The 25,806-nt window shown below is 40.4% G+C and overlaps 2 protein-coding genes and 1 pseudogene across 8 annotated transcripts; 2 read left to right on the top strand and 1 right to left on the bottom strand.

Annotated features, from left to right (window-relative positions):
• The first annotated feature begins 9,424 nt into the window (after window positions 1-9,424).
• Window positions 9,425-11,462, top strand: LOC121997783 (annotated as a pseudogene).
• Window positions 11,463-17,806: 6,344 nt separating this feature from the next.
• On the bottom strand, window positions 17,807-24,570 carry LOC121997782 (nuclear intron maturase 1, mitochondrial-like). Of its 7 annotated transcripts, none has more exons than XM_042552411.1 (5): window positions 22,201-24,570; window positions 21,670-21,937; window positions 19,398-19,479; window positions 18,341-19,181; window positions 17,807-18,258 (listed from the first exon to the last, which is right to left on the bottom strand). In XM_042552411.1, the coding sequence occupies exon 1, from the start codon at window positions 24,528-24,530 to the stop codon at window positions 22,359-22,361; it is 2,172 nt and encodes a 723-aa protein (XP_042408345.1). In that variant the 5' UTR covers window positions 24,531-24,570; the 3' UTR covers window positions 17,807-18,258; window positions 18,341-19,181; window positions 19,398-19,479; window positions 21,670-21,937; window positions 22,201-22,358. The 7 variants fall into 7 exon arrangements, with proteins under 7 accessions (XP_042408345.1, XP_042408344.1, XP_042408342.1 ...); XM_042552410.1 differs by having other exon boundaries at window positions 21,728-21,937; XM_042552408.1 differs by having other exon boundaries at window positions 19,398-21,937.
• LOC121995241 lies at window positions 18,500-19,721 on the top strand. The gene is made up of 4 exons (XM_042549029.1): window positions 18,500-18,973; window positions 19,049-19,227; window positions 19,299-19,503; window positions 19,578-19,721. The coding sequence occupies exons 1-4, from the start codon at window positions 18,500-18,502 to the stop codon at window positions 19,719-19,721; spliced, it is 1,002 nt and encodes a 333-aa protein (XP_042404963.1).
• Window positions 24,571-25,806: the final 1,236 nt, after the last annotated feature.

The raw sequence follows: 25,806 nt of genomic DNA, 5'->3' as shown, positions 1-25,806 counted from the left end.
GAACCAAGCTTAAATAGCCTGTTAAGGGTGCCTCCAACTGCATGGAGGGCGTCTCCAACCCCGTCGAAACCGCAGCGTCGATAAGCTCCTCCATCTTCACTACTTATCCACCTGAAAGCGCCTCCAAGCTCCATGAAGGATGCCCTCCATCCAGCGTCCAGAGCGCCTCCAAGCTCCATGGAGGCCGCCTCGGGACTCTTCATCCGAAACTTTCTTGTGCAATTTCCGTACTGCAAGGCATGTTAGTCTACAAACAAGGTATACCTTACAAAACAAAGTTAGTATAACAAAATAAGATAAATAGAAACTTATTTTGATAATCTCCGGACTGCCCGGTTCTGACTTCAGATTTCACCTCCGGAAACTCTAGGTCGAACCGACGTCTACTGTTCCCTCACCGGGGAACGCGCTCTCACCTACTCCACTCAGGAGAGTGTTACATGTTTGCCAGATTGATCCTCCAGACCAACTGGACATTTGCTCAGCGTCCGAATCTCCAAGACTTTCTGTTGGACGTTCGTTCCACGACCCATCCAGACTTCCACCCGGTTCGCGACACCAGAATTTCAACCTAGAGTCCCCGACTCTAGGATTTTTGCCCGAAGCCTTCGACCAGCCAAGACTTTCTGCCTAGGGTTACCGCCCCCTAGGGTTTTCCACCTGTCTAACCTCAGATAGGACTTCTCCTCACCTAGGGTTACCACCTCCTAGGACCTAGGATTAACACCCCCTAGGATTTTTCACCTGCCTAACCGCAGTTAGGACTTTTACCTAAGTACACTTAGGACATTCTTGCAAGCTCAATAAACCTTGTTAGATAACAAGACAACTTAACTTTGGACCCTTTGACATAATCAAAATACAGGTTTGATCGTCGGATGCTTCCCGCATGAACAAGTTAATCACACAAAAGAAAAAAGGCTTTAGAAGCTGTTTTTAAAGACCTATACTAGTGGTTTACAACCAATGTTAAACCTGTTGGATCTTATGATTGTTTTGATGTGACCAACCAAGTTAGGTTGGGCCCTGTTTGATTTTGATCTCTGTGTCTAAGTATGCAGGAGTTTAGGAGCACAGTAAGTCGAGTAGAAGACGCAGCTAGCAAAAAGGATGACATGGGAAGGGAGCCGACGGGCTCGGTGCATGTGAGGGACGAAAGGGTTGCGAAAGAGTACACCGGTGGACGAGAAGAACGTACGCGACGTTCGAGAGACGAGAAGCCGAAGCGGAAGCCTGCTCAAGGAGAATGTCGAAAATTGAGTTCAGATAAGTCCTATTTTAGTTGACCGCAATCACCCAAGCGAACGGAGCAATGGATATCCAAAGGAAGGTTGAAGCTATTTATACGCTGCAGGTGGAGGGCGCCCTCCATGATGTATAGGAGACGCCCTCCATAAGGTATAGGAGGCACCCTCCATAAGGTATGGGAGGCACCCTCCATGCTTATGGAGGACGCCCTCGAACCATTCTTTGTAGCCGTTTGGTAGCGGATAAAGCTTTATCCGTTGCCTCGTTGGAGGTTCCCTCAAGTAGTAGATAAGATTTTCCAGGGGCTATAAAAGGACCCCTGTGTTGGTGCGGTTAGCACTGACGATCTAACTCAGATTTTAATGAATGATAAAATAGGTTAAATTAGTTTTATTGTGATCTAACACTTTGACAAAATATGTAGGAGAAGCCCAGGTAGGTCGACAAACTGACCTGATAGTTGACATGAAATCCAGACTGGTCGACGGGGCTGACCAGGTAGCACTGACGATCTAACTCAGATTTTAATGAATGATAAAATAGGTTAAATTAGTTTTATTGTGATCTAACACTTTGACAAAATATGTAGGAGAAGCCCAGGTCGATCTAACTCAGATTTTAATGAATGATAAAATAGGTTAAATTAGTTTTATTGTGATCTAACACTTTGACAAAATATGTAGGAGAAGCCCAGGTAGGTCGACAAACTGACCCGATAGTTGACATGAAATCCAGACTGGTCGACGGGGCAGACCGGGTAGCTGGCACGAAATTCAGACGGATCGACGGGCTGACCGTACGTTTAGCAGGTAAGTCACTAGAGGAAAGTGACTTGGTGAGGACGCGTTCCTCGTTCACCTTTTTTGAATTTTTTTTTAATCCTATCTCACTTTTGAAAAAAAAAATTACTTTGAAAATCGTACTTTAATTATTTTTTTTTTCAAAAAATTTTGTAAATCTTATTTAAAAAATAATGTCATATTTAAGGGAGGATTAATTCAAATTTGTTTCATACTTAGTAAAACTATTTATAACAAAATTATTTTATTTTCTTTGAAAATATTTTATAAAATTATTTTTGAAAAGTATTTTTCATTTCCTTGAAAATACTTTAGTAAAATTGTTTTGAAAATTGATTTACTTTCACAAACTCATTTTTAAAAAAAAAATTAAAACTTACTTTAATTTTGTAAACTTATTTTTAAAAATTATTTTTATTTTGCAAACTTATTTTTAAAAATTGTTTTACTTTTACAAACTCATTACTGAAAATTGTTTTTAACTTACTTTAATTTTACAAACTTATTTAAACATACAAAGTTAGTAGATTTTTACCTTAATATTTATGATAAAAAAGTTAGCTATTTTTAAAAACCTTAGCTATTTTGAAAAAGTTAAAGGATGTTAAAAATTATTTCTGATATCAAAGATCATATTTTTGCCTTAAACGACCTACCCACTCGACCTCATCATCGCGATGACGGTGGCTAACTGACGTCAGGGTGATCATGTCATTTGCACCATATGCATGGATTGCATTTATTTTGTGTGTGATTGCTGCATTTTGGATACTGCATTTTGGTGACTGCATATGATTGACAAACATACAGGAAATATTATGTATTTAGCCTAACTATCCTGCATCTGTTTGTATGGTTCGCGCCCTTATGTCAGGATAGGAGGTTCTGGTAAGTACAGTTTATTCCGTTGTCTAGTCTTGCATTACCTATTAATGTTCAAGAGACTGTATTGTATGATTATTTCTGATAGTTATATTTTACTATGCATGTCTGCTCGATACCCACTGAGTTCATTAAACTCACTCCATTGATTTATTTCTATTTGAGGTTGAAACTGTCAGGATGTTCCAACTGCTAGTCTCCTCTCCATGTCGCGACGGTTTCTATGTTTGATCTTTTGTTTCCTCGACCTATAAACTAGTGATGTGTAGTTCTTACTATTAGACCCCGACTGGCCGGCTAGAAGGCGAAGGGGGGGGGGGGGGGGGGGGGGGTGAATAGCCCTGCACAAATTATAAAAGTAACATTTCTCATACAATTAATTTAAATAACGAACACTTGCAAAAAATAACTAAATGAACAGAAAAGAAAGAGACTCTAGAATTTTTACTTGGTTACAATCGGAGAGATTGTTAATCCAAGTAATGAATTGCACTACTTTCTCCTTCAGGCGGAGAAGCCTTTTTACAACAATTTATGTACAAAAGAAACTAAACAAAGTGGAAAGCGTATAGAAGTGTTGCTCAGTAATTCTTGTTGTTGTTTAGATTCTTAACCAATACTATATTTATAGCCTTGGTCGGAGCGGCCGGAAGGGTTTCAGACTCCTTGAAGGGGATAAAACTTTACCTCATTCGCAACGGTCAACATCCACGTCGACCGTGGATAAAAAGAGGTTTCGGGCGCCCGGAATCGCTCCGGGCGTCCGGAATGGGCTCGATACCCACTGAGTTCATTAAACTCACTCCATTGATTTATTTCTATTTGAGGTTGAAACTGTCAGGATGTTCCAACTGCTAGTCTCCTCTCCATGTCGCGACGGTTTCTATGTTTGATCTTTTGTTTCCTCGACCTATAAACTAGTGATGTGTAGTTCTTACTATTAGACCCCGACTGACCGGCTAGAAGGCGAGGGGGGGGAGGTTGAATAGCCCTGCACAAATTATAAAAGTAACATTTCTCAGACAGTTAACTTAAATAACGAACACTTGCAAAAAAAAACTAAATGATCAGAAAGAAAAGAGACTCTAGAATTTTTACTTGGTTACAACCGGAGAGATTGCTAATCCAAGGAAATGAATTGCACTACTTTCTCCTTCAGGCGGAGAAGCCTTTTTACAACAATTTACGTACAAAAGAAACTAAACAAAGTGGAAAGCGTATACAAGTGTTGTTCAGTAATTCTTGTTGTTGTTTAGATTCTTAACCAATACTATATTTATAGCCTTGGTCGGAGCGCCCGGAAGAGTTTCAGACTCCTTGAAGGGGATAAAACTTTACCTCATTCGCAACGGTCAACATCCACGTCGACCGTGGATAAAAAGAGGTTCCGGGCGCCCGGAATCGCTTCGGGCGTCCGGAATGGGTTCGGCCGCCTGGACCCTTAAAGTCAACTTTGTTGACTTTTTCGGTCCGGGTCTTCCACTTCGGCTTCGCTTGTTTGGGTGATTTCAACCACCCGAAATAAGGCTCACCCGAACCCAATTTTGGCCTTCTCCTCGAGCAGGCTTCCGCTCCGACTTCTCGTCCCTCGAACGTCGCGCACGTTCTTCTCGTCCACCGGTGTACTCTTCCGTGACGCCTCATCTCGCAGACGCACCGAGCCCGTCGGCTTTCTCCCGTACCATCCTTCTCACTAGCCGCGTCTTCCCGCTCAACTTTCTATACTTCTAAGTTCCTGCACACTTAGACACATGGATCAAAACAAACATGACCTAATTTAATTTATTTGATCACATCAAAATACCCTTGGGGTTCCAACACTTACACCCGTGGATTTTTTTTTATATCGAGTTTTGGGTATGCTACCCTCGTTTTCCGCTATGAAAGTTTTCTAGGTGGGTGGGTTTTTCCTCATTTTAGTGGAGTAGGTATTATATATATTTGCGATGTTTTAAATATCGTTGTGTTCCTTTCGTTTTATATTGTCAGCCAGAGTCTATCTTTATGAAACAACATGATTTTGATTTGATGTATAGTCAATCAAAGGCAGAGGTTGTACTATTATAAACTGCATGAAATGTGTATTTTTTTTATTGTATTGTTCCGACCGTATCGGCTAAGGAGTGAGAGGTCCTGAGGACTATGTATTCAGAATTCATATTGTCACTAGCACAGAGTAGATGCTGTCGGATTTTTGTCAGTTGGGACTCCTCTGGGGACGTGATATAATTTACTTAAATTAAGTTGATCACATAAATTTTAATTAAAACCTTGATAAAAATATATTTTTTACCTCTCATTTATTTATTCATTATTTACTAATACCTTATTATATTTATCTTTAATATATTTTATTTACATAACATCTTTTATTTCTTGTTTTTGTTTTAGATATTTTACAAATATCTCATTTCCCTTCTTTTTATCATTAAATAAAATGCATTGTTAATTTTTCTATTTTGTTGCCATGTAATTTTTATTTTATTTTATTCTTTACACTAAACACGGCCAGCCCACGAAATGAATTGGACATAAATGAGCCGGCCCACGAAAGTAGGCTTAGCAGACCTTTATCAAGATACATTAAAAATGTTTTTATCATATTATATATATTTTTATTTATTCAATAAATCTACAGTTTTAAAGCCTTGGTTGCTTTGTTTCCCTATTTTTCTTCCATCTTTGTTTTTTATCTTACTCTTAAATTGAGTTCTATAAACCACTTTTTAACTTTTGAGTGAAAGATAAAACATTCGATTACACAAAATATATAAAAAGTAGCGACCATTGTCTCATCTTTTTCTTTTTGGTATTAAAGCTATCCGGAATAATATGTCTTAGAAATAATAAGTGCCACATTCTTACACTTTATGGAGAAAAAATAAGGAAAAGTAGGAGAATAATTCATAGTAAAGTATAACTATTTGTCTTAGATATAAAAATTAACCAATTAATTAGAGGATGATAAATTTATTATAATAAAATATGATCAAATGCATTATAAATTGATTCCTAATTTATCTCTCAATCACTTTTTACTATATTATATAAGACAATGTTAATTATTCTTTAAGTGTGATATATTCATAATGTTTTAGATTTGACTGTTGACTATTAAGAGACAATACAAGATTAATTAACATTTTTTAAACAAACCTGCAGCTTTATAGTATAAATTAACAATAGATTTGAGAATCCATAGTTTGTGATCGAAGGGATCGAGCATTTGACAACCTTCCACGTGTCCCCATGCACGTGCAATCAAAGCGTATCTACTCTTTCTAGATTTTATGCACTTCGATGCCAAAAACTTTGGATTCTCCTACGATGCTTGAACTATTTCTTTACTCGTATTTTAAATACTAATAATTATAATACTCGGGATTTTAATATATAATTAATTCACTATATCTTAATTAATGTGACTCGTTTTTTTGTTGATATATTACATTTATGTGTTGATGACCTCGAATTAAAGGGCTAGCTTCTTAGGCCAAGTCGACATACCGACACCTTAGGGCTCTGAACACTATCAATTATGTTAAGAAGAAACTTTATTTTCAAACTCTTCAATACCTGCTTAGTTCTCTAAATTCTTTATTACGAACTCAATACTCTAACCTCTATCCTTCGAGCTCAATTTCATGAGGTTTCTATTCTAAGTTTAGTTCTTCCAATTCTCCACTATGAGGTGGTACATCTACAATTAACATGGGTCGTGATCCTTATATGACCCACTAGATTATCATTTTATTAGTGATTATTAACCGTAGAACGGTTGACATTAATATTAAAAATTGAATTCAAGATTACCGAATTAGAATGAATCCTTAATTTCTCAGATAGTGGCCAAAAGTTGGTATGCTGAGGAAGGTTGGACTTTTGTTGATACGGCTAATAAAGTCGGGTCTGAAGTTGGTGCTGAGTTGAGAAAGTTAACTAAGGTGGTAGTCAAAATTAAAGAGGAATTAATAATCAAGGCTAGCATGCCCGCGGAGTCCGACCGAGCACTTCATCCTATCAAACCTTTTGTCCGATCGAATTCTGAGTTCTCCTAGCTTGATTGAATCCTGAGTCCTCTTAGTTTGATTGGAACCCAAGTACTCTTAATTCGATCAGATCTTTTAGACATATTATTCGACGGGGGCTTTTTGTCCGACCAGATGCCGGGTCCTAAAGATATTTAACCGCCGATAGTCGATTAGATCCATTCAAGAGCGGCGTTCAATCGGACAACAGATATGACTTGTCCAGCTCATCGTTAAAGTGTTACCATTAATAGCCTCTCGTACTAAGAGCTCGATATTTCATTTTGACGTTTTACATAACCGTTGTCAGTAAATCAAGAGAATATTCCTTATGATATTCGTACAATATAGAAGTTTCTACCCTGCGAGTTTAGAGATGATGGATTCAATTTGGAAAAGATTATAAAGTGTCAGAATAGTTGGTTTTATTTTAATAATACATTGATATTCGTACTAGAGAAAAAATAACATTATACTAGAGATGTCCTCCCAAAAGCACAGATACACTAGGCTACACAACGTTACTTACGCTCTCAAAATTTACAATTCTCCATTTTCCTTACTATTCAATTGATTTACGCTCTCAAAATTTACAATTCTCCATTTTCCTTACTATTCAATTGATTTGAGCATCGAAATATCTGTACCAAAAACTCCTCCCTGATCCGATCAGTAACGTTTTCTTCCTCCCTCTTCCTTTTTCGACACACAGACCCACTCGGTACTAGATCCCTCCTATTCAAAATATTCACGCGGTCAAACTTAAAACCACCTCGGCAGCATATCAACTTGACACCGTAACATCATTTGTCATCGAAGAATCTTCCTATTTCTAACTTTGTTAATTCATTATTTGAGTTCTTAGTTGATTTAATTATCACAGGATTTTTGCTGAAAAACTCCAACGCACGCCCTTTCACTTTTGATCTTCTATGCGAGTCACATTTCATTTCTACTTTGACAGTCATTTCGTCGGTAGACTTCAGTGCCATCAGTAGGTCGAATCATGTCGTATGGATCGATTTTCAACTTTACTTGAGGAACCATCTCGGCGACAGATTTTCTCTGTCACCTCGATGCATGCCTATCTCGCCAGAAGATTTCAACATTATCAATATATTTTTTTAAATAAATACAAATAAAAACTTTTTTAATTACGTTAAGAAAGTGGAAACAGAAATTATTTTTCACATTTTCTATAACTCTAGACTAGTATAACAAAATTATATTGACACATTAATTGTTAAAATATTCGCACGTTAATTTACACTGTATAAAAACATTTCAAATTCTCAAACTAGTAGAAGTAAATAATTTCAAAAAAACCATATTTTTAAATTAATTATACACCTCGCTTTAACGAAAGATATTAGGAGCCCTAGATCTCAATAGACTGAAGTCTTTGAAACAAACCAAACTAAACGTGTTAAAATCACAACAATCCACACCGACACCTGATGTTTCTTTTTTTTCAATTGTTCTTATCTTATAATTAAAAAAAAAAAAAACAGAGACATCTTGCAAACACACTAGAAGTGTTTGTATATGCATCTCTACAGTACTCACGTATCTGATTAATCTAATCAATATTACTTATTTTTCTTTTGAATAGGTTACTTAGCCTAGTCTTAGATTCTTGTGCTCTTGTGCTGCAAGACAGGATCATGGTAAAACTGAGTGCTTTATTGGAAGGGGGAAAAGTTGGAACGAGACTGAAGTAAAGGACCCACAACAGTTAGGCTGACTCTTTAATATAAAGAATGACTAATATGCAAATCTCGACTTAAACATGGACTTGTTTGCATTTGTCCCGGTCTACGTGTCAGCCATCAGCGACGTGAAACGGCATCGCCGTGAGATCCTCCTCGTTCATGCGCCTACGGGAATCGCGGAACCACGTGGCGCCATCTGGCTCTACTGCGCGTCGCTTAAGGCTGCCGCGGCTGTCGATGACGACGTCGATAGGAACCTCGCCGCCACGTGTACGGTCCGAGCTCCCTCTCGGGTCCGGATGTCGTGACGGCCCCGCCGCGTACAACGCCCGCATTGATTCCCCATCACTCCGCTTCCGTCCTCCCTTTCCTTTATTTTGACGCAAAGCAAAAAGCCCAACCATAAAACAAAAACGTTTCCTTTTTTTTTTTTTTTGTGTTTTGTGTTTTCATTTTCTCACGGCGGTTTGGTTTCGTGCGACGGACGCCGGCGTCGTCTATGTTATGCGGCATGGCGACCCACGTGGGTTTGGTGCGCGACCGTGCGCCCCCGTCACATGACTCCTTGCGTGCCGATCACGACTCCCCTCTTTTTTTTCCCAATTTTATCGTATTTTTATTTATTTTTATAAATCAATAGCGGCCGAACCTTCTGGCGCTGCACTAATTATGCTCGTCGCGGACATCCGGCGGCCGGTGATTGGACCGGGAAAATTTAACCGAGTCGGTGAGGCCGTTTGATTCGCCTTGATCACTTCAATAATTGTGCTGCGCCGGTCGGCTACAGGCTACTACCTGCATGTGCAAGCTAACCGTCCCCATCTCACCGGTTCGATAAATTGAACCGCCGTGTTATTTTGGACCGACGTGCAGTGGCAGAACCGTCGTTGGGTGGAGAGGAATAACTCGAACTCCCTGCCGCCAAATGAGAGAACGTGTCCCGGTGCCCTATCAACGCCACCTCGCCCTACGCATGCCCTCGATCTCCCCTTCTTCCTCCACGTGCCCCACTTCCTCCTTAAAACCGACTCCCTCACGCCGTTATCGTCGTCGTACGGCTGCCGCTAACTGCCCCCACCGCCTCCACAGTCCGCAGGGTACACTTGGCGCCGTTAATTTAGTCGTCGTGATAATCCGATTAACTGACCGTGGTTGGTCCTCGACTCGACCTGGGTTAGGCGGCTTGTTTATATTCACCCCTGCCTCTCGACGTCTCTACGCCATGCCCTCAAATAGATAGACAAAAAGAGTTGTCTGAACCCTTAAAGAAGATGATGATGGTAGGAGGGGAAACGGGCGATCTGCTGGCGGCGGCCGGCATTCAGCCGTGGTCTTCCCACTTGGATGATCCGTCGGCTGGTGTGGGTTACCGCCTTGCTGTCGCCGGTGGCAGCGGAGATTATTCCCTCGGTGAGTCGGCCCTTGCGGCGGCACTGCAGGAGTACTTGCCATCCAACGAGTTCGCGGAGGAGGAAGAGGAGGAGGACGCTGCGTTGGCCGTGTACTCCTCCGATGAGTTCCGGATGTACGAGTTTAAGGTACGACGGTGCGCTCGCGGCCGCTCCCACGACTGGACCGAGTGCCCATTCGCCCATCCGGGGGAGAAGGCGCGGCGCCGGGATCCGCGCAAGTATCACTACTCCGGCACTGCATGTCCCGACTTTCGTAAGGGCGGTTGCAAGCGCGGCGACTCGTGCGAATTCGCGCACGGGGTGTTCGAGTGTTGGCTTCACCCCGCGCGCTACCGCACCCAGCCTTGCAAGGATGGAATCGCCTGCCGCCGCCGCGTCTGCTTCTTCGCCCACACACCGGACCAGCTTCGCGTTCTCCCGCAGCAGCAGCAGCAGCAGCCAACGACGCCGGGGAGGTCGCCTTTGTCCACTGCCGAGTCCTACGATGGCTCGCCACTGCGTCAGCAAGCGCTGGAGTCGTACATCTCTAAGCACCTCATTTCGTCGTCACCGACCTCCACTCTGCCGCTATCACCGGCCTCGGACTCACCTCCGATGTCTCCGAACACGGCCGCCTTCCGGATTTCGTCGCGGCCAGTTGGTTCGTCGATCAACGAGATCGTCGCCTCTCTGCGCCAGTTTCAACTCAGCAAGGCGAACGCGTTCCCTAACTCGTGGGGATTACAAGCAGGTAACGGCTCCTTTCCATCACCAAGAAGCAAGGTAAGTTTCTGCAGTCTTCCGGCAACTCCCACAGCGGTGCCCGGCGGCGTGGGGTGGTTCGACGGCGTCGATGGAGTCGGCTTCGCTGCCGAGTACGAGGAGGAAGGGCCAGTGGAGAGGGTGGAGTCCGGGAGAGCTTTGAGGGCTAAGATCTTCGAGAAGCTGAGCAAGGAGTGTGTGATGGAGAGAACTGACGTGGTCTCGGTGGCCGCATCCTCCTCTCCGACGGCGGATGGGTGTCGGAGCTGGTGAAGTAAATAATTTTTTTTTAAAAAAACCCTAAAATCTAGGTCTAAGAAAAAAAATCGTGACGGAAGCATCGTCGGTGGATTGTAAATAGTGAATTAAGAAGCCTAAGGAGCAGGTGCACATATCGAATGAACGGCAGCAGTTGGGATAAAAGACGGAACGAGGAGGAGAATGCCAGGAGGACGGACTACAAATTTCTGATATCTCTTCCTTGTTATTATTATTATTTTCTTTTTTATTTCAGGAAAACAGAAAAGTTTGTTTGGTTTGTTAAAACATCAGACTGCGAATCTAATGTGCAAGATGTAATTAGACTGGTACCCGTTATTGTAATATATTTTTAACCTGGAGAAGGTTAACAACTGGCAATCACGGTGTGGGCCCCTCCTTGACGGAGAAGTGGGAACCATGATGACCTCTGTCGCGCCCGCATAGAAGTGATTGTATGCGAGGCCAGTACATGATGCTGGTGGAAACACGAATTATTGGAAGCATTATGTGATTATAAACCGTCCTTTGATTTAAACAGGTCACGTGATTGACGTCCTTGCACGCTCGATCCAAACGAAATGTCTCTTCATTTAATTGGTCGTACATTAGACTCGCCCGTTAGGTTTCCTGGTAGCTGGGCGGCTAGCGAGCTATTGTTCATGTTCAGGGAAGGTGCAATCGTACCCTACGAGGCTACAGGGACGGTATAATACATATTTTTAAAATTTTTTTCGTTTTAATTTTTTAAATTAAATGCTATAATTCAATTAGATTTTTTTTATCTTTAAATTTTTTAATTAAATATTATAATTTAATTAGAAAGTCTGAATTTTAGAAATATTAGAAAGTTCAGAGATAAAATTAAGTCTGAATTGAGATAAAATTTAAAAATTTTTAATTAAATATTATAATTTAATTGAAAAGTTTAAACTTTAAAAAATTTAATTAAATATTATAATTTAATTGGAAAGTCTAAATTTTAAGAATACCGAATTAAAAAATTATATTAAATGATATCGAGTTAAAAAATTATATTTAAAAAAAATTAAAATGTTAAGTTTTAATTTTTTAATATTAACATTTTCTCAATATAAATTTTAAATATATTACTATATTTTGTAAGTGTATTATTATATTTCGTAATCACTTAATTTCTTTTATTTTTATTTTTTTTTAACTGAACATTCAATTGGGAAGCCTGAATTTTAAGATAAAGTCTTAAAAAATTTTAATCTAATTGGGAAGTTTTTTTATAAGGATAGGGATATATATTGAGAGATAAAAATAATTATAGTAGAAAAAATAAACAAAGAAGAAATGTCTAATACATTGCGTGGTGCGCGCAATGTAGCGTCGTACAGTGTGTCATATTTGTGTATATATAAAGATATTTTTATCATCGATATTTTCTCTCTAAATTGATGGTTGATTGAGTGTGAGTCTAGAGGTCTATTCAGACGTTTTGATTTTCTTTTATTGATCAAGGTGTCTGGATAGGTCTCTGAACGTCTCGATTTACTTTTATCGATCTGGGTACTCGGATGAATTTTCAAACATTCGGACTTATATTCAGTTGTTCATGAATATGCAGGGTAAAAATATATATTATAAAAAAATCTCATATATATATAGAGGATTAAAGTTAAAATTAAAAATTATAAGATAAGTAGGTATAAAGATTATATATACACATGAGTTTTGATCCAATTAGTATAAATTAATATGTTTAGATGTTTATGTAAGAATACTATATTGATTGGATTGTTTAGGTAAATATTTTCTAATTTATTTTGATAGTTAATAAAATAATTTTATGAAGGTTATCAATTTCTGTTAAAATTAATCAACGTAAATCATGTACGTAATACTAACTTGAAAAAAAAAAATTATTTTTTTTAAAATTTTATCGACAGTATGAATGTTGAATATGTGTGGAACCGTCACATCAGTGGTCCCGCTAGAGCCGGTCCCACGGATATGGAGGGAGATAAATGCAGGTACACAAGTGGAAACTGCATAGCGGAGACGTTAACCCCAGGCAGTGACACCTCGGGGATCAACCCCTGGACCTTTCAGCCACAGAACCATGCACTCCCCATCTGTGCTACGCCCTGAGGACATGAATGTTGAATATGTGTGAATGGAGAAGAGGTGGAAGAAAATAGAAGCTCTATTATAAATGAGATTTGAGTCCCACATTGAAATTTCAAAGTAGGTTGGTTAGTTTATATTGATTCATATACATTAAGGATGTGAACAAATGTAAGAGCAGAGACTTTCTCTTACACATGGGTGCGTGGAGGGTTACAGATCTAGGGTCTGGATTGTATTGAACTATGTTGACTCGTGTGTGGGCACGACTTGTGCGTGCCAAATGTCAACAAACTTTTTGCTGCTGTAAAATTGATGCATTAAAGTCGAGATTAATGTAGAATCAAAATTGTCGAGTGATAATGAGTAAAATGGTGGTCGTTTCACGGCTTGACAAGTAATGGTCATTAATCAACCATTAACGTTACCGTTGATCTGAGCTCCTATATAAGGAGGTTGCGATCACAGACAGAACACACATCAACCATTAACGTTGTCGTTGATCGTGCAACTCCTGCTAGTAGATTGCCTATAATAATAATCAGGTGCTACTCAGTTCGCAATAACTATCAGTGCTCGGTGGGAATCACGATTAGCCGCTGTATCCTGGGAAACAAATGACCTTAGCCTCAAAGCACAGCCGGAGGTGGGACGAATCTGTTTCAAGGAAACTGAGACTCTCGCATGCCTCGGTCGACCCCTTCGCTCGACTGACCTCTCCACTCGCTCGGTCAGTCTCTTCGTCCGCCCCGACTGACTTCTGACCACTCGGCCTGTCGCTTCACTCGGTCGGCCTACCTCTCGCCAGGCCTGTCTACCAGCCCGATCAACCTTTTTCCCCGCTCAACCATATTGCTTGGTCGGCCTTACTGCTCGCCCAATCGTACTGCTCAGTCGGTCTCTCTGGTTGGACGGCTCCTCTGTCCGATCAAACTCTGTGCTCTCGACTACTCGGCTCGGCAACACAGACCTGCTGCTCAGCAAATCTGCCCGCTCGATGACTGAGTCCAATCTATCATTCTTCGGTACATAGTAGAAACTAACCCCTACTGGCAGCGTAAGATTATCAGCTTAGATCATCTCTATTTATAAATTGAATTTAAATTATATGTAATTTTAAATTTAACTAAATCTTACAAAAAAAAAAAAAAAAAAAAATCTTCAACCACGTATTATTTGTCCGAAGAATGAATTGTATCGATAATTTTGAATCACGTGGAGTTGGTAATTGCCAAATCATTTTATTTATAATTCAAGTGTTTGGATTTGATGAGATTATTTTGGAAGTAGACAATTTTTTTTCTTATAACTTATGAGGTTGAAATTAGAATTATGATTTTTTATTTGAATTACTTGATAATATGGATAATAATAATAATGAGATAGGAAGAGTATGTGGTGACATTGACTTAGAAGTCCATGGGTCATAATCATTTCTTTTTAAAAGAGAAAATTTCCAACCGTCCATTTCTTTAAAGATAAGGAAAAAATGGGGGAAAAGAAAATTTGGTTTTCTTTAAGATAAAAAACACACATATTTGAATTATTTAAAAGTTTGATTTGAGCTCTTTTTCAAACATGAGTCATGGCACTATACTTACTCTCATGTGCATGTCAATTATTGTGGAATCCTATTTCACAATTTCAACACAATTAAGACCAATTCAATTGTGACCACATTGCCAACTTTTGTTCCAAATCAAAGATAAATTAGCTCAATTTGAGGAATATGACAATGACAAACTAGTTTGGACTTAATTTGGTGATCAACTATGATTATTTTCTTGATGCTCATAGTGCTACATAACAATAATAGTTAATTTGAATAAAAAAATATAGAAGCTTAATTTGTATAATAATTATCATATTATAATAAAAAAGTGATTACTCTCACTTTAAATCTTTCTCACAGGTTGTTTCTAGGTTATATGAAAGAAGCTAAATCATGGAATCGATTTGTATATAATTATCACATAATATATATGAGAGTGGATGAAAGTAGCCAATAAATAAATAATTATTTTTCTATGATGAGAGAGTTTGGTAATTAGTAACTTTTTCCCGTGATTTAGGCCTATTTGTCCACCACGAACCTTGTCACATTCGATCAAACGATTCGAACGAGGAAAATGATGACACATAAAAAGATTAAAGCAACAAAAAAAAAAAAAAGAACAATAGATTAGTGCTTTAGCTATCTAGTTAATGTTAATTTAATTTAAAAGAGTAGGTTAATTGCGCATCGCTATCTAATTCATACCACTTCACCCATCACCATAATAACCTCCAACAACTTTCATGTAAAACAAATAGTTAATTTTTTTTATTCCTCTTGACTATGAAAGAATTTCATATTTTATTGCTACTTAATAATTGAAATGGCCCCCTAATGGATTTTCTTTTTTCCAATGAATTTTAAATTTTAGTAAACTTGTAACACTCAAAAACTACTAACAAACAAAGGGAAAGGGAAGAATTCAAGAAGAAAAATTAATACTCGAAGACTGAGTGGTTTAAAGGGGCATATACTTGGTCGCCATTTTGAAAAATAGTTGGGCCAAATAGAAGGACCAATAAAGGCCTTTACTTAATTTTTTTTAAGGCATTAAAGTTTGTGTACTATGCTCATATAGGAGTTTATATAAAACATTCTACTTCTATTTTGGAACTTCCAAAATAATTCATGATCCGACGATATAAACAGGAGACCCCCTTTGAGGAGAATCAATGCCACGTAGAGGGCAAAAGTCAAGGACAGTATGAGGTTCAGCCGACCGGATAAGGGTCGGGTCAACCGGCCGAACGGGTCAGTACAGAATCAAGGACAACCCGGCGTGGAGTCGGGTCTTCGACGCTCAGGGTGAAGGCCGAGCGAGCTACCCGCTTGGCCAAGGCATAAAACAGTAATGCTGCGGACAGTCTCAGTCGAGCCGAGCACGCGACCGGGTGTCCCCCTCGGTCAGACCGATAAGGTGCTTGCCGAGCGGGTGGGCGCTCGGCGCGTGAAAAAGAAGACAAGGACAAGGGGACATCGGGGAACATCTTCTGACAACAGGCATGTCCAACGACCAAGTCATACGCAGAACCTTACGACAGAAGGTTCTGCCGTCCCATCAGAGAGGTGCTCAGACTATAGCAGTATGGTGTCAGGCAAGCTCCTCTGACAAGCTCATACTAAAGTATGATAAGAGGACACATGTTCTCCTCGGTATGTGTGCATAAGCCTTTTCACAGCTCTATATAAGAGCCCCCAGACTTCGCCGGAGGTACGCGATCTTTGATATTGGAAGCCACTTCATAGTTTCCTCTTGCCTGACTTGAGCGTCGGAGGGTCGTCGCCGGGAACCCCTTCCCGGCCCGACTTCCTTGCAGGTTCACCGGAGCTCCATACGGCCGGTCAGAGATTCACGTCATTGGTTCGGAAAATACCACATGTCCAGCGTCCATCGATTCAGCGTTCGGACAGGATGAGTTCACATCAATTTCTAAAATTCCCTTTCATCAAAATAAATTAGGAAAATGCAAAAGACTTGTTAAAAGTTAGTACACGTGAAGAGGGGTAATTTATGACTAAATTTTTCATAGTTAAATATGGTTGAAATGGTTGCCAAGGGTCGCGGATTAACCGGTCGAACCGACACACTACTCATAATAAAATGCTGCATTTGCAAGCTCAAAAGACTCTGATACCTGCCACAGGGTGACCTACCAGCAAATTGCATTCCTAATATGCAGAAGAATTCATTGGTTATGTTACCTTTGAGTTACGGCTCTACTTGGAGAAGGCCAATGAGGGAAATGATGCCTGGGGGACCAAGAACAAAGAGGAAAGATGGTTTTGAATGCAAACATAAAAGGAAAATGGATTCTCTAGTTTTTGAAAAGAGATTAGGTTTCAGGTTTCTCTATTATTGTCAATGAGATTATTGACCTTTTCTTTTATGATAAAGTAGAGTATCAAACAGATAAGTAGGTTTAATTATTGCATAAATAGATATTATATCATCTTCAAACATACATCCATAACATCTCATGTGGGATGTGTCTATTAATCCTATTTGACATAATACTAAATTCCATAAATTGATACAATGCTCATCGGTAACTTTGATCATATAATTAGATATCATTAGATTCTATAATCTATCGCAATCTCACTTTCACCGCAAGAATATGCCAAATCCTTCTACTATCACACATTACTTGTGTACAAAAACCCTAATCCTTCTCTCTAGTAACACACATTACTTGTCCACAACTTTTGTTTCTTTAACAAGAAAACATCAACTTGTGATCATTTTTGTTTGAGTTAGGCTAGCTATCAAACCCTATATAACTAAAACAATAAAGAAATGTGCCTTCTACATTCCCTATTGTCTGTTTGTTGTTATCCTATGAAGTAACACTACATGAGCTTCATTCACAAAGGACAAGTCATAAAAGAGGCTTACTAATTGACTTACAATATTAATTGAAAATACAAACAAAGTTGCCAGCAAGTCTCGTGGTATCCCATTTTTTTTAAAAAATTGGCATCAGTTATTCAACTTACACTGACCAATTTTGAGAGTGATCGGTTTAGTCCTGTGAAAATTAAAATAAATCAGAAAGTACTCAGATGAACAAGCCAATAATCTAAAATTCTTAAGTTTACAATCCATTAAGCCTGGCATGCATTCCTTCATCTCATCAAAACAATTTCATCTTGCCACCTCCATAGTTGAAGATAAATAAAATATCCCTTCCGCTGCTAACATTAATAACTGAATGAAATTGAAAAGGGTAAAATTAAAAGTAGATAAGGTGTGATGAGGGGCAAGATGAAATTTTGTTCCCTTCTCTCATTTTGGGTAAATCTACGTTGCATGGGATGCAAGTATCTTTCAGGCTTTCTTCCTAGGATTTGCTGTCGCCTCAGAATAAATATCTCCGCGACATTTTTTGTATGAAAAAAAAATACCCCCCAGAGATGATCACGGGCCATATCGAAGTAAAGAAGGTGATTTCCCTAAATTAGCAGATTGGGTTCTGTCGACAAACTGTAGATTGCGGTCCGTTTATTTCCATGGATTGTTGAAATCCACTGCATGAAGATTGAAGCAGGGAGAATACGCTTAAAAAGGAGAAATATTTATGGAAAAAACAGAGCAGTGACAGAGAATTACCCTGCGAAGTCTGCGCTTCAATCAACACCTCTTTGAATCCCACAAAATCTGCTTCCTTTTTCCTCTCGATTTAGATCTCGCGCCTCCTGCAATAATTAATAAACCGCCCTTCGCCATTCTCCTCCGCGTCCTCTGCATTCCCCCTCGGCTTTTGCTGTCATGGAACTCGAGGAGCAGCAACACAAGCCACCGAAGAAGAACAAGCTGAAGAAGAATCCGCAGCGTGGAGTCGGTGTTGCGCAGTTGGAGAAGCTCCGGTGCATGGAGAAGCAGCAAAGGATCTCCAGCATAGCCGTCTCCTCCTCGTCGGATTTCTCTTCGCAAGGCTTGGTATTCCCACCGCCCCCTCCTGCCACAGCTGTCATGAAACCTCAGGCAACCTCCAATTTTTTCAACAACCAGCAGCATCAACACCGACAACCGCCGGGGTTTTTTCCGATGTTATGGAACACAGCTATCGAAGCAAAAGGAGATGCCCCACCGATGAAGAAGATAGCAGTCCCTGTTCCTCAGAGGAAGCAACAACCGCTGCTGGTTGATTCTCAGACATGTCACCGGATGGAGCCCCCTTCAAGCCAAAACAACTCAAGCAGCTATGATTTGCTCTCTTGCTGGAGATCAGAGCTAGACAAGGTGAGCAGAAGAACTGTGTAACAATTCCCAGTGTTTGATGCAAAATCATAATGAATCACTGTTAGTTTTGCTTAGAATTCAGTAGAGATGACAGTTGACAACAAGCGGCCACCGCCACCGGCTTTTCATCTCAACGAGGTCATTGTTACCAGGAAACAAGAAGCTTATTTCCCCCATAAACACCCTTTTCTCTCCAGTGAATTCTCACCTGCAAATGGAAGCAACTTGATCAAACTTGAATTCCAAGCTGTTAGGTACTCATTCCCTAGATGATTCCTTTGTCATCAGTCAAAAATGCTAGCTGAAATACTGTGATTGATCTCAGAGGAAACTCTTCAACTCCATTTGTGGGCTTGGCAAATTCAGATGTTTACATTGAGAGGAGCAAAGGCAATGGTGGTGCACATGATGGCAGTTTTCTTACCTTGGCTTCAGTTTCAACGCCGAGCTTATTGAAACCTTTTGACATCCCTCAGCATTATCAGTATGATCATTCTGATTTCAGTCTGCAGAATTCTCAGGCAAGAAAAGTAAATCATATTATCTTTGTCTTTTTTTAGTTATGAAGTGGAGTTAGACTAAACAAACAGTTTATATGCTGCAGAAGGAGACAGTTAACGCTTCTTCATCTAATGAATTGTCATTCTATGATTTCTTGCTCCCTGGTTCAGTTAGAAATGAGAAAAAAACAGTAACTGAGATAAGGGAATCACCAGATGGGGACATTGATCTCAACTTGAGACTTTAGGAATTCTTCAGATTTTGGCTGAAGTGATATTGTTAATTATTGTAAAAGGTAATGACTCTTTGATATCCTATGCTGTTCATTTCCTATTTGCTTTAAGATAATAACTGTTTTTGGTATCCTTAGCATCTAATAGACTATGTGACCCTAGGCTTCTGAATGTGCATAAGTTGTGTTCCGGTCTTCTGGATTTACAAAATAGGCAAACTAGGAGGGAGGGGCATCTACCTATTATATATATATATATATATATATATATATATATATAAAATGTGACCCTAGGCTCTCAACAAGTTAGATTGGTAGGGTAACAATCAAGGTGAAAGCAGCAAAGGTAGCAGATTTGGTCTCAACAAGCATATTAGGTCCTGATATTTCAATCCTTATGGCTTATTAGGATTCACATAAATCATTTATACTCTGCTTTTGCAACCTCACTGATTTATGCTGCTTATAAATACATTAGATCATTATATCTCAAGCCCTATGGCTTATTAGGATTCACATAAATCATTTATACTCTGATTTTGCAACCTCACTGATTTATGTGTCATACATGACAAGTTGAACCCTTCACAAGAGAAAGAATTGATGAAACACTTGTGGAGGGAGCAATTTTGTTGTAGAATAAGGAATGATCATCTTCTATAAGTGTGATTGTTGTACCAATTTTATTGTTATCCTTCCTATAATAGGATCTTCTCATTTATCCCTGTGTTTTCCCCCAATTTAGAGTTTCTGTATAAACCTTTTTGTTGGTGTTCATGTTTATTTTCTTGAGTGAAAGAAGATCTATATCAAAGGAAATAACAAGAAAGTTTGAGCATGAATAGATCTTCTCCTTACCACTAGACCGATTGATTGGATCTTGTTTCTACATTGTATTTATATTTGTCTCTGATATTTGTGTTAAAATGAGGATTTTAAATGCATTAACAAGAAGGTTCATAGTTGGTTTGCACAGGCAGACTTGACTGAAGGAGTTTCAATCCAGAGACAAAACAAAACCAGAAATTGAAACATCCAGCCACTTGTCACCAGGACAAATCTAATCAGTGACTAATATGGCATTATCATTAAAAATTATGATATCTATTCCTATTACCTCTCGTATTAGTCCATATGTACCAACCATGTCAATCATGAGGACACAACAATGTATTAAGCTTGACGACCTTGTTTGAGTGTAGTGTAGGCTTCTTTAGTGTTTCTGTTCTTGTTCATTTGTTCCTCTGAATAGTCTGGCTAACATCAACTCAGTTCGTTTGGAGTTGTTTTGTCATGGTCTCAAATGCGAAACACAAGTGGAGAGGAATTAACAAGGAAGATTTACCTTTTGCTTCTATTAAGGTGATATGCATGTATAAGATATAACATTGTGCAGAACAGGCAATTTTAATGGTTCAAAGTTAAAATTGATCATATAAGGGGGAAGAAAGCAATGACCTTGTAATTGTTTGGCAAAATGGACATGGGAGAACAGTCACAATTGACTTTTTTTTCACCAAAAATAAATTCAAACATAACCTTCTTATCATTCACTATCTCCATTCACTCACAAAAGATAATCAAGATGCTACATACCATCAGCTAAGTTCTCATGTCAGTTCATCACTACTTGGCATTAGTCATATTTATGTCAACTATTTGAAACCAGCTACACAATAACTCATAGTCAAACTCTAATCAAGATAAATCTTATCATGTCAATAAATTAATATCAATGGTTCATTTTACAACATGTCCATAAAGATTTCAGATAACAGTATCACAAAAATCAATATTTTACTACGAATGTGATCCTGCTAATTAGTAGATATGGAAAATATAAATAGAAAAAGAATTTAAATTCACGCTTCATTGTCCAGTATCTACTTGATTTAGCAGACATGCATGCATAATTACTCAATTATAAAAATTCAGTTACCAAAGTTAAACAATCTCAACTTACACTATCTTCCATCAATATGAACCATCCAAATTACTTGCTTTAAGTTTCATTTTCATACCATATTTTAAAGGATCAAACTTCATCAATGCTGCGAGAATCATCAATGGGTTCCAGAATTGTACTCGAGAAAGACCCATTCTGGATACTCAGCACAAACAAGTTGGCAAAACTTATACCATCTCCTTGACTAATGGTAATCTCAAACCATTAGAGTAGTTTACCCTGTGATGAAACTGCTCAAACAATGGTGCTTGAATTTTAGGTAAACCTGAAATTTTGAGCAGCAATACTAATCAAGAAGTGTTTAAAAATTTAACTAATGAGATTGTTTTCTTAAACTAAGAGGTTTTTAAGATAGTTAAAATATCACAAATGGAACCTTTCTAGAATAAATGGAAATTTTGTGCGAGCCAAGGTTTAATGACATTGCATCGTCTTTTTTATTCTAGAGCAATGATCATGAGGAATATCTGAATTCTTAAGTTTGCAAAGATAAATTTAATCTTAGGAAAATTCTAAAAGAGCATTTACCTTTACTTTTCCCAGGATTAATCCATCATTGCCAATGTCAGTTTACTTAGTTGCTAATCTAACCTCAGGTTTCACCATCTTTGCGAAGTGAATCATTGCAGTTTTTTTAATCTGAAAGGTGAGCTAGACGTAACACTATGATGTAGAACTTTAGCAGCTTAAGTATCAGCACCCTCCTCCAACTTTCTAGCTTCTTTCACCCTTTTCTGGGATTTGCTCCAAACCCCACAAACCTTGTAATCCCAAACAACCTTCGAAATATACTCCTGTGGTGAGGTTAGTTCCTGGTGTTTTACTGACTTGTGTAATTCACAAAAAAACTTCGGATCTTGCAGCTTAATATATTCACGCAGTACCAGCTCATGTTCAGGAACCCAATTCCTTGGGAATGGAGTGTAATCGCATGATGGAATAAGAGACATATGAGAGAACTGGACACCCTCAATGGCATCAACAAGGCCCATCCGCAAAAGATCGGAGTACTCAGGTGCATCATTCCTTGTGTTCTCTCTTAATGGATGACTTAGATCACGTGAAGCAATCCTGTAAACCTTGGCACGAGACTTCAGTCTATATCTTGCAGCATAGAGTTTAGCCAAGGAACTCCTAATGACATATGCACAAAACCCAACTACTTTCTTGCGGTTATCTGCATATTTGTACCAATCTGCCATTGTCTCAAGGAAGTTGTTCATCTGAGAGTTGGTGTGTGCTTGGCCCGAATAAAGCATTGGCGTGCAGGGCAATGGCTCTGGGTCCTTATCCCCTTTCACGAGCTCAAGCTGCCTGAACTTTCTGATACACTGCTGCAAGCTTGCAGTGATTGAAAGCAGAGTGCCAACACCTTTTTGGCTTACAATGTTCCCCCCTGTAGCTGTGTAACGCAATGTGGGATGTATCACTCTCCGGCAAATGATATGATCTAAGAACTCGATTCCCCTAGTGATGTGCTCAATTTCAATCATAGAATTCTCTAACCTCAAACCATACTTGCTCTCACATAATTCAATCAGATCCTTCTTCAATGCTGCTGCATCCTCTCTCGGACCACGAATTCCAATCAATATATGAGACCCATAACGAATGTAATCCATCTTCCTGGTTTTTTCATTCCCACTGGATGGAACAAATTCAGGCCATGCAGGGTTGTGACAACTGTCATCAATCGACTCCTTCCAAATGGAATCAAGCTTGGATGGGCGGAAATATTTATCTATCCTCTCTTCCATCCACCAATCCAATTCGTTGAGGCAGATATTGGCAAGCAGAGGACTCAATATCCCACAGTGACCGTAGTTAGGGACAGAAGCAGCTTCTCCTGGCACAAAGCCAAAGAATGTCCGCAACCAATAAGGGTCTGGTTTTGGCTCATTGTCATTCAGAACCTTTTTCTTCCGGCTCGCTCTTAGCATCTTCCTCTTCATCCTCATTTTGGCAAGCTGATCCACCTTCTCTTCACCTGACTGAGATGCCCCAGGTCTGACAGGCATTCTCAGCGCGGATTTGATCAAGCTAAGTACTTTCCTATCAGAGGTGCCCCGCTGGACGCAGGGCAGGATAATGTCTGAGTCAAATGCGTTGACGATGTGGGAGAGGTTAGCCTTGAGGAACCAGAGATAGCCAGCAAACTGGGAGCGGAGGGTGCGGAGGACGGTGTGGGGACTGCGTCCAGGGCGGAAAGCGTGGGACTTGGAAGAGAAGCGGGGCTCGAAGACAGGCTCGAGGAGGAGCAGGAGGAGTTCCTGGACGACACGGTCCTGAAAAGGGGGTGGGGCATTTTGGAGGGCGGCGTGGAACTTGCGGCGGGAGATGGGGCGGGTGGAGGGTGGATCGGCGGGGGAGCGGAGGAGGAGATGAGTAACGGCGCCCCAGAGGTGGGTGCGGCGAGGGGAAGCGAGGACGGACATCTGAAGGGAGAGGAGGGAGCGGAGGTGGGGCAGGTGGATGGCGATGCGGGCGGGGAAGGAGCCAGTGTGGTGGGCGCAGGCCCGTTGGTAGGCGAGGATCCAGAGGTCGAACTTCTTAAGGAAGCCAGTGAGATTGGGAAGAGGCGGGGCATCGGGTGGGCGGGCGAAGCAGCGAACCCATAGGTCGGAGCACACCTGGATCGGGTCTTCCTTCACGAGGTCGTAAGGATTAGGGAGAGATTGCGAAATATGTTGCTCACCTTGTTGACGGGGGAGGAGATGGACGTCGGAAGGGAGAGTATGACAGTGGTGGCGATCGCCGACGGTGGCCGTGAAGCGCAGGGAGAAGCAGAGGAGGAGAGGCCAGCGGCGGCTGCAGCGAGGGAGAAGGAAGGAGAAGGGTTTGGAGACTTGAGCAGACATGGCCGCTACCCGTTGTTGAATGGGTAACGGGTGAACCTCCACGAGCGGGTCGCTCGAAATAAAGGGTATTTTTTTAACTGCCCCCAAATTTAACATATTTTCCAAATGGCCGTCAAATTGCCATTAATATTAAAATGTCCCCGAATATTTATTTGATCCTGTTTAAAAATTGAAAACACGGAAAGTTAGGGATGTAACGCTCACGCTGACTTTCCGTGGACACCATGTGAATTTACAATACAGACTATGTCAGTGCCGAGCTAGGGAAAGGGTCCCCGATGTTGGCCCTTCGACATTCAAATCAGTCACCGGTAATGAACTGGAAAGCGGAGTAACAAAAAGACTGTAGCACAAATAGTGAATATCACATACCTCCGCTAATGCTTGGACCCCCCTTTATATAGAGCTCCGGTAGCGCATGTGCACGCTTCCCAAAAGCAATCATGCTTCTCAAAACTTTTCCTGAAAAGACTTTTCAGTAAAGTGTCCCTATCTTGGGTGACCGTTCGACCTGAATTGTCTGAGCAGATTTCCTCCCGATCGGCCTTCGACACTATGTGATTTTTGATCGGGATGCGTTCGTTCCTTGCCGATCGGCTTGTTGAAGCTTGTCGTTCGACCATAGGTATGCTCCCTCAATCCGATCAGCACAACGAAGGTTTGTACTTGTAAAATCTTTGCTTGGACTGTCTTGGGCGAGTGCGAGCCAGACTTACGTCATCCAATTTTTTGGGAAATCGTGTGAATCTCTGTACATTAAGGCTGAGCGCGCTCCCATGCCTCATTAAATGTTGACCCGTGGTAATGCGCTATGCGTCCTGCCCACTATCGTCGCACACGCTGATGTGACAGGCGGATATCCACTATGATTTGACATTTGGCGGTTCAAATTCAATTGTTAGATCTCGGCCTAGGTTTCCGCGACCTAGATCGGACGGCTTCGGTCGGGCGACCTCGAGGCTTATAACCTCGTGCGTGTTGTCGCTTCTTCCTTCGCATCCTCGTCTTCGTGCTCTTCGACACTAGCTTCTTTGTGCTCTGGCGACCTTTCTCCTCTACTGCTCCACCGGCGATCTCTGTATAGTAAGCTTTCTCCTTGTCTCCCCTTGTTTTCACGTCTTTCGGTGCCTGTTCTTCCTCGTTCTCGAGTTTTTTGACATCTCAGTGTTCCGGCGACCATTCCGCCACTCTATTCCTTCTCTTTCATGTTTTGCAATAGCAAGTTCATCGCAGCCTCCCGCCGACATCCCGGGGCTCTGATACACTTCTATTGAGT

Source organism: Zingiber officinale, chromosome 6A (genome assembly GCF_018446385.1).
Source record: "Zingiber officinale cultivar Zhangliang chromosome 6A, Zo_v1.1, whole genome shotgun sequence".
In the NCBI taxonomy this organism is placed as follows: domain Eukaryota; kingdom Viridiplantae; phylum Streptophyta; class Magnoliopsida; order Zingiberales; family Zingiberaceae; genus Zingiber; species Zingiber officinale.
Note: the sequence above shows the minus strand (reverse complement) of the source record. Positions and strands in the feature narration are given on the sequence as shown.